This window comes from Echinops telfairi, unplaced genomic scaffold (assembly GCF_000313985.2).
Source record: "Echinops telfairi isolate 266 unplaced genomic scaffold, ASM31398v2 ScPeMD7_7420;HRSCAF=8458, whole genome shotgun sequence".
Lineage (NCBI taxonomy): Eukaryota > Metazoa > Chordata > Mammalia > Afrosoricida > Tenrecidae > Echinops > Echinops telfairi.
In genome coordinates, this window is record NW_022111320.1 from 1,775,499 (window position 1) to 1,784,829 (window position 9,331).

The 9,331-nt window shown below is 48.9% G+C and overlaps 1 protein-coding gene across 1 annotated transcript in view; it reads left to right on the forward strand.

Moving 5' to 3' along the window:
* Positions 1-9,331, forward strand: part of KCNAB1 (potassium voltage-gated channel subfamily A regulatory beta subunit 1) — a 289,270-nt gene that overhangs the window by 252,145 nt on the left and 27,794 nt on the right. The window contains exons 9-11 of the mRNA XM_004704128.2: positions 4,513-4,598; positions 5,896-6,016; positions 8,622-8,716. Coding sequence (XP_004704185.1) covers positions 4,513-4,598; positions 5,896-6,016; positions 8,622-8,716 — 302 coding nt within the window. The remainder of the gene's footprint in view (positions 1-4,512; positions 4,599-5,895; positions 6,017-8,621; positions 8,717-9,331) is intronic.

A 9,331-nucleotide genomic window follows, 5' to 3' on the forward strand; every position in this document is an offset into this window, starting at 1 on the left:
GCTTTCTTCACCACATTTGCTTATTCACCCGCTTTGTCTTCAGCGGTTGTCTGGAAGGTGAGCATCACAGAGGCATTGTCATTTCTAACAAGATCTAGGTTGAGGCTGCTGCGGGTGGTCCAGAGAATAACTGGTGCTGACAAGAGCAGTGGTTGTCAACCCTGCCTGCCCCCGGGACTCATCTGGGTCTTGTCTGTTTGTTCTTTGAATATTGGTGGCTGAGCCTGGTTTAGTAGGGGTTCAGTCATGTGCAGGTATGGGTCGTTTTTAAAGCTCGGTGGTGTTTCCACTCTGCTGGGAGGTTTGTGATCCCCCAGTGTGAAGGCTCCTAGGAGAAGCTCGGGAGTCGGGTTGAAGACCTTGAATTCTGTCCACATTTGCCAGGTTTGGTCAGATGTGCCCGTGTGTCCTTTTGCAGCGATGGGTGGATGCAAGGCACTAATCATCTTTCTGACCCCATTTTGCCCTCCTTGGAGTCTTGGGTGCTTTTAAAAGGCGGGGTATTTCTATAGTACCCTAAACAGCTGTATCTTGGCTCAGATTTGGGGGCTGCGACCCGCACGATCAGTAGTTCGAAACCACCAGCAGCTCCGCTGGAGAAAGACTGGGATTTCTACTCCCTGCCACGGTCACGGTCTCAGAAACCACAGCGGGTGGGAGCGCTGAGTCAGCTTTGACTCGAAGGCAGCTTTGGGTTTCTGGCTTTTTGTTTTGGGGGGATTTGAAGGGTTTGTTTTGTTTTGGGGGGATTTGGGGTTTGGGGTTGGGTGTGTTTTTTTTGTGTGGCATTGATGAGTTTTTTCTTCAACAATGCTGCCCTCTAGTGTCCTCACATAATGAATAGAATCGTGTAAAAAACGCCTTCTCTTGCCCCAGGGTTATTTCCTGACAGAGGGCTGAACAATTCGCGGAATTTGTTCTCTGACAGTGGAAAGAAATAAATACAGGCGCTTGCTTATTCAGATAAGATGCGCTTGTAGTTGGTGGTATCACGACGCTACCCCGAGGACCTGCCATCTCTCCTGCTTTCCGGGCTGCAGCCTGGACAGAAGCCCCTTCCCCAGCCCCCTCGCTCTGCCCTGAAGGGTCAGCAACCATACTTGACCCGGACGGACCCGGGGACCCTGGAGGGTCCCGCGCAGGCTCTTCCCCTCTCCGAACGTTTGCGGCGAAGCAGACCGGGCGCGATGCCGCGGATCCATCTTGTCCCCCGCGTCTCCGTCTTCGTCACACCTCCCCACCGCAGGTGCCTGCCATCGCCCCCTCAGGTCATCCCCGGTCGCCCTGTGCCCCGCCACCCACGACATCTCTCGTCCTGAAAGCAGCCACCTCCGTGGACCGCAGATGGCCTTGGCCAGACTCCTTCGTCTGCTCCAGGGGCTTCCCATCGTGAGCAGAGTGGTCTACACAGGCTCACGCCCACCCCACCCCACCCCATCTGCCTCGCCCTTGCTCCTAGGCCACCCCGACGCCGTCACTGCTCGTCCCTCGGTCCAGAGGCCCCGTGTGCCCAGGTGACACCGACGGACAGGCGTCCTCTCGTCGTGGATGCTCGCCCCAGCGGTCCCCTGCCTCTAGATTCGCAGACACCTCTCCGTTGCTTCCTCGCTGGGCCGCCGATCATCGCTCCCCTTTCTCCTCCAGCCGCTCCCAGGGAGCCTCAGCCGCCCCCAAGAATTCACAATCGGCAGGAAAGCATTTTCTCCAGCCAGTTCTTCCAGCGCCCCGTTTCTCCGGCTCTCTCTGTCACCACTGCCTTTGGCGTCGTCGGTCAGGCATCTCCATTTACGCGCGCGCAGAGCGGAACGCTGGCTTCTCCCACCGCCTACTGCCAGCCCCCGAGCCCATCCTTCCCTCAGTTTCCCTGTCTCTGAAATGGCTAGGGAACTGGGAGATTAAATGGGTACCCTCGGCTCCTCCCTTTTGCTGACTACATTCGGTCCACCCGCAAGTTCTACCTGCGAGAGCGATTTCAGCCGATCCACTCTCTCTGCCTTACCTGCTTCCTTCCTAACGATCTTCCTGTTTCCCGGGCCTCCCCCTCCCACCGATTCGCCCCTGCACAACCCGAGTGCAGGGTCTGACGTGAGCACCACCTGCCTTTACAGATGGCCAGGGCTTCCCACGCAACTTTGAGTAACGTGCAAACAGACGTTGCCCCTGCCGATTTCAACTTGTCCGCCTGCCTCCCTCATTGCCTCTGCCACACAGCTTCCTTCTAATTCCTGGAACTAAGTCCTTATCTTAGGAGCCCTGGTGTCACAATGCTGACTGCTAACCACAAGGTCCTCAGTTCAAAACCGCTAGCCGCTTGTTGGGAGAAAGACGGGGTTTCCTGCTCTCTCTCTCTCTGGGAAACTCATAGGGACATTTCTTTCCCGACCTCTAGGCTTGCTGTCGCACTGCCTTGAGGCCAGTGAGCGTTTGAGAAGGTCTATCCCCTTGTCTCCCCATCTCATAGGGGACTTCACGTTGTAAAAAATAACGTCCTGGTGTCTCCATCTTTCCCACTGTACTCTGAACGCCTTACATCCAGGACTGCGGCATCTGCTTGACTCTCAGCCGACCACCCAGTGCTCTGCACAGAGCGGGACAGAGCACAGCCGTTGACTACCTACCGTAGAAGAAGGGAATAGAGATACAGGAAGAGTCACAACCTCTATGCCACCTGAACTTTTCTCGTCAGAGCTTGCCACAATTGCCATGTGGCCCCACTGCCACCCCCAGAGTTCTGTGCTCGCTGGGTACACAATGGAGGTAGGGGCGTCTCAGGCTCCATTCATTTGGATCATCTCTGTCTTCAATGTTCAGCAACAGGTGTGGTTTGCCGCAATAGCCCCAGCCCCCAGGACAGCTGATACAGAGATATATGGTTTGAGCAAATGCTCTGGCTCTGAACAAACAGGATGGGGTGGGGGATGGGGGAGACAGATTTGGCAGGAACAGAGAAGCCCAAAGAGAGAGAGCACTTCAGGGGGCAGAGACTTAAATAAGAGGCACACATCCCATGTGTATAATAAAATGAAGAGCTAGGTCATTTCATGTAACTTTCCATGCCACATTTGTTTTATGCAGAGAGAGTGACATTGGCCGGCTTTGTCCTCAGTAATAATTTGAAACTTGGGAGTATTTCTCCAAGAAAGAAAAACTATTTTGCTTGTCCATCAAATTCTGCCACTGTTGAATAGGCATGCCCATCACCCAAAGAAATCAAGAGCAATTTACAGTGGTTTACTTAGGTTAAGTAAACTAAAGAGCTAAGGCCCTAACCCTGGCTCCCTCCATCTAAAACACAGAGCTAAGGCCCTAACCTATGGCCCGTAGCAATGTAATCAGTACTGGCTCATGAGAAATAAAAATAAGAACACGTCTCCCTTAACATTACTTTGAGACAAGGATAATATTTTTTTCTGAAGACTTTGTAATTCACTGTTATTCATGACACAGAGAAGTTCATGACACCCTTTGAAAATGTCAAATGACCCGGGATAATGTATGTTTAACTCATCCACTCTCAGGAAGAAGCCCTACCCTTTCTCTGAATTTCCGCTAACGTGAATACGGTCTCTCCGGACTCCCTGATTGTATATCCCACCTTTTCCACTCCACCCTCCAGAACGGGGATTCAGCTTCCTGTTCAGGAACTATGATGCCAAGCTGAAAGAGGCTGATGAGCAAGCTGGGTGGGGGCCCGGGGCAGGACCCAGGAAATCAAGTACATGGGTGTCTTAGAACAAAATTTGGTTCAAATCGGTCAGGGACAGGGTGTGTCCCTGTAGGCTCTGAGGCTCAGTGGCTTCAGCTGTTGGTTCAGCATGTGATACATTTATCTTTCTGCTAAACACGCTGTTGAGTCACCTCTATTAAATCACCACCCTGGGTAAGCCCAGCTCTGCAAACCCAACTCTCTCTGCCCTCCCTGACCCCCACATTCTGCAAAGTCAAAGTGAAGGCTTTCTCGTACTACTCACTTTTTCAGAAACAAGAGACCCAGCTTCTGAAGGAGGTTGATCATACATTCTTTTACATGGCCAGGAACCACCAAGCAGTGAAAATTCAAGAACTTCAAAGGGTCTTTATGTTTTTAGTATCCTTTATCACGGTTGCTGCTTCAAACTGAAAATAGAAGGTCAGTTTACTGTAAAAGGACCACCAGCTCCCAAACCATCCATATTTCAGGGTGGTCAATCATATTGTCACTAATATTGAAGTAACCGTGTTAAGCTAGAGGTTAAGTGAGTGGCCGACCGTAATGGAAGGTTGGTGGTTCAAACCAGGTAACAGCTCTTTCAAGGGAAAAACCAGGCCATTCCTTCTGTGAAGCTCTCAGCCGCTGGAACTCCCGGGGTCAGGTCGACACTGTCCTGTAAGGCCACCATGAGTCGGGATTGGCTCGACAGCAACAGGTATATAGACAAACAAATCATTGCACTGAGCTCCAACTTTAGGGGAGGGCAAGAAATGAGGTCATCGAACGAGACCCTGAATTTCTATCTGTCTGCACTTCCCTAGAAATTGTTCGAGCCATGACACATGTGATCAACCAAGGGATGGCGATGTACTGGGGCACCTCACGGTGGAATGCGATGGAGATCATGGTATTTTCATTTCTATTGTCTCATGGCCATTGGGTGCCTTATTATTATTCATCAGATGCCATATGGGAGTTGCAAACTCTTTCACCAAGTGTTCTCGCTCTTGCTGTGACACTGGATCAACCACATCATGAGCGCAATGGATCTTAGGGCTGGATCACCTCCCAACCGACTGCAACAGGGTGGGAGGGGTGCTTGCTTGATTTAGCATGTTATTGGGTGGCAAGAAGAAAAAATTAATTTCACAACTAAAGAGAAATATGAAAAGTCATTTAGCTTTCCTTTTTTGAAAATATTTAAAAATTTTAAATAATTTTTAAAAAGAGAAAATATTGTGTTCACAACAAACTGTAGTGCTGATGGAGCCCCAGGTGGTACAAATGGTGGATGTGCTTGTTGCTAACTGAAAAGTTGGCAGTTCGAGTCCACCTAGAAGTCCCTGGAAGAGAGCCTTGGTGATCCGCTTCTAAAAAACCAGCCACTGAAAAGCCTGTGGCACCCAGTTCTACTCGCGCACACGGGGTCGCCCTGGGTCAGAGCATTCCAATTGGTAATTGCTAAATGCTGTTTCTGGTGGTGTAGTGGCTGCGAGTTAGGCTGTGATCGTATGGTTGGCAGTTCGAAACCACCAGAGGCTTGGGAGAAAGACGGGGCTCTCTACTCCCATCAACAGTTACCGTCTCAGAGACCCGCAGGGGGGTCACTGTGAGTCAGCATTGACTCCATGGCAGTGAGGGTTTGGGAGGATTGAGTTTTTATAATATGCTAATTGAAGATCATTCTTATATATTCATCTAAATTTTGTGTCTTTATGAACCTAAAAATAGACAAACCACATTTTGTTGATATAGTCCATAGCATATATGTTGAATTTTCCCCTGGATTTCCAAAGAAGGATATAAATTTTCCACATTTGGTATTGCTCTTAGTGGAATTAAGAACTCTGGTGGAGTCCTGGGCTATGCACTGAGCTCCTAACCTTAAGGTACACTGTTCAAACCCACCAGCTGCTACACAGGAGAAAGATGAGGCTGTCTATCTCGGTCCAGATTTAAAGTCTGGGAAACCCACAGGGGCAGTTCTACTCTGTCCTGTAGGGTCGCTATGAGTCAGAACCAACTTGATAGCAATGAATGAATTGGTGAAGTTGGTCCCTTAACTTGCTTAGTATTTTGCATCCTCTATGTTTCTTGGTTTGCCCTGTCCCAGAAAACGAAAATTTCTCACTACATAAAGTCACAGGGAAGTCTTGCTAACTAACCATCAGCATAAATTCAGTTGCAATTTCATTTCTCTCTAGGAAGCCTATTCGGTAGCAAGACAGTTCAATATGATCCCACCAGTCTGTGAACAAGCTGAATACCATCTTTTCCAGAGGGAGAAAGTGGAGGTTCAACTGCCGGAGCTCTACCATAAAATAGGTAATCTCTAAAATCAAATGTATGGATTACTTCTAATAATAGGAGGATCATTGATTTAATAAAGGAAAAAAAGATACCTTGTCAAGATACCTTCCACATGGCCCTAGCCAACAGAGGTCAGAACGGAGCATTCCAGAGACTGGAAGAATTCCATCACCACATTAAGTCTACAGGGGGTCACTAATTGAGAGCCAAGCAGAGTGCTAAATTGTAGCCAGCAAATAAGCTGTACTCAGCGGGTATTCAATAAATGAATATAAAATTGAGGAAAGATCCTGAATACATTCATTTTTCATCAGGTTGCTAGCTCTAGCTTTGCACCTCCCACTGACCTACATATATGTATACCATTCCATAAACATAGAGAGATGTGTGTGTATGTGTGTGTGTGTGGTGTGGAGATGGATTCTCTTCCCTTGTGTACAAGGCTGACAGCCACAAGACATAGGTCACCCATGACTCTACCCTCCATCCTTCTCTAGCCTATTCTGACACCAATGGTTTCCCCACAGCCCTCTACTTCTCTTCTGGGTTTGATCATCTATTGCAATAGTCACACAGAACTCAGAGACAATACTCACAATTGTGGAGGTTTACCAGGAAAACTACAGACTACCAGAAACCAGGATCAGAAAACAGTCAGGATCCGGTCACTGGTTCTCAGCAACACCGCCCCGCAGCCAGCAGTCATTGAGTCTCCCTCTCTGATCCTCAACCTCTCGGTCCTATGGTCCCTTGGCCTCTGTATCCATGGACCAGGAAGCCCAGTGCTGCTCTGCCTCCTAGTCCCAGTCTCCACACTGTCCCTCTGCTCTTTCTCATGGTCTCCTTGCCTTGGCCTCTGGCCTCAGCAGGCCCTGGCCTCCACCGCTTCCACCACTTCAGGTAGGGATTGTGAAAATGTTCCACTGGTAGCTCTTCTTCCTTGCTGGTCCCAGGAATTCTGTCTCCCTGCTTCTGCGATGGCTGTCTTATACACAGGGGAATGGCAACCAATACTGACCGATTCCCTCTGTTCATATTTCATATACCCTCTTTGCATGGTCACACCCAATTATTTGATGGGAGTCACAGAGCAATAACTAGAGGAGACATAGTCAGTAATTTCCCTTCATCCTAATATGTCTTATATGTGTGCATGTATGTGTATCTATACCCCCTATTTCATATATATAGTATGCATATGTCTTACGTATGTCGTGATGTATACAAATATATGTATGTGTCATAGGAAGCAGTGGTGGTTCAGTGGTAGAGGGAGTCCTGGGTGGGATTCCTGTCCAATGCCCCTCAGTGCAGCTTCCCCTGGTCTGTCAGTAGAAGCTTGTGTTAATGATAACGCTGCACACTCTCAATGGAGCTTACAGACGAGGAGGAAAGGCTGGATGACCTGCTTCTAAAAATCAGCCACTGAAAACCCGATAGACCATAGCAGATCTCATTGTTCATGGGCCATCATGAGTCAGGGACGAACTCAGCAGAAACCAACAACAACGTGTTTTGTGTATGGAGACGGTTATCTCTAGCGCCTACCTAAGCCTGGCATTGAGTTAGACACAGAAAATTCACTAACAACTGAGGAGCTGAGCCCTACATGATTTCTGAGAGAGGGAATTGTGGGCATCAGGAAAAGGTGAATGAAGCCCATGATTAGGTTCATTTGTCAAGTTTCCAATGAAAACTTTCTTCTGTAGAAATAAAATGGTAGGGGGGTGGGGAGTAGAAGCAAAAAAGAAATAAAATGGTAAAGGGGGAAGGAAGAGAAGATTAACATTCAGCAATAGCAACAATCAATAATAATTATTTTTTGTGCACTCCTGAATTGTGGGTTTACTATTCAACTAACATTGGACTCTTCTGATGCCCCAAGCACTGTGTCAGACACGGGATAGACAAGCAAAGCGCTGGATTTCTGTGGAAGTGGAGAGGGTCTTGTCTCGGAGTGTTAAAAAAATGAGAATATGAATTCTGGACATCCAAAACTCATGGATGAGTCACATTTTCAGGCTTGTTTCTATGAATCAGTCCTAAGAACTAGTGGTGTGGCTTCTTTGGTTTATAAAGAAGGAAACCCAATGTGGGTTTCTCCCCAAATGTGAGCGGAGAGCTGTCTGCTGGAATGAACTCATTTCCCTGACCACCCCTTCCCCCTGAAGCACTCCTGGGGTCCTCATGAGTCCCGGGCTAACCCAACAAGTCCTGGAGCCCCTGGCTGGGGACTCCAGCACAGGGGAAGGTTGGCGTCCTCCCCAAAGCCCTCAAAAGAAAGATCTCAGGAGGTGCTTCTCAAAACCAGCCCTGGAGAACCCTCAGGAGCACAGCCCTACTCAGACATACATGAGCGGTGGCAGGAGTTAGACTCCATTCAGTAGCAACAGGGTGTGTTGTTTCAATTCGTGTGGATGGTAAAAATACATATCTGGAACACAACATTAGCGAATTGACTGTTTTTCACACAGACAATGCCGTGTTCCCTGTCGCAGTCAGCATGTCGTGCAACCATCGCCAGACACCACTGGTTCTACCGAGCCCTAGCTAAACAGCCCTGCACTTTGGACCCTCGTTTCCACAGGCCCCTTCGTGACAGTGTTTTCTTCTGCTGCAGGGGTCGGAGCAATGACGTGGTCTCCGCTTGCCTGTGGCATCATCTCGGGGAAATACGGAAATGGAGTGCCCGAAAGCTCCAGGGCTTCCCTGAAGGTATTTCCCCCACCCTCTAGAAAAGTGACTTCTCATGGAGTTCTGAAGTTGAGAAGGGAGCGGGGGGAGGATTGAGTCTACCAAACCCAAAATAGCCTCAGACTCCCTGACTCTGACCCATGTAGCCTTGGCCCCGGAGTCCTCAGGAAGTCTCTGCTAGGGCAGAACATTCTCTTGTGGGAATGAGAGACAAGTGCTCAATGACCGGGTGGCCCATGGAGGGCTCTGATTGGGTTATTTATTCTGATACTGAAGAAGGCCTTTAATTTCTCTGTTAACATGGACGAGAACTTTAATTCTTTTCTAGCTAACAAGGAGCTCTGCTGGCACTCGGGGATAAGCATTGGACTGCTAACTTCAAGGTCGGCAGTTCAAGCCCATCGTCTGCTCTTCAAGAGAAAGATGAGGGTGTCTGGTCTCATGCAGATGGACACTCAGAAACTCTGTGTAGGGTCACCACCAGTCTGAGTCGGCTTGATGGCAGAGGGTTTGGGTTTGCTTTCAGGAGTTCCGTGTTCTCTGTTGGTAGCCAAAATGGTTGGCAGTTCAAATCTACCCAGAGGCACTTGGTAAGAGACAGAGAGAGAGAGAGAGAGAGAGAGAGAGAGAGAGAGA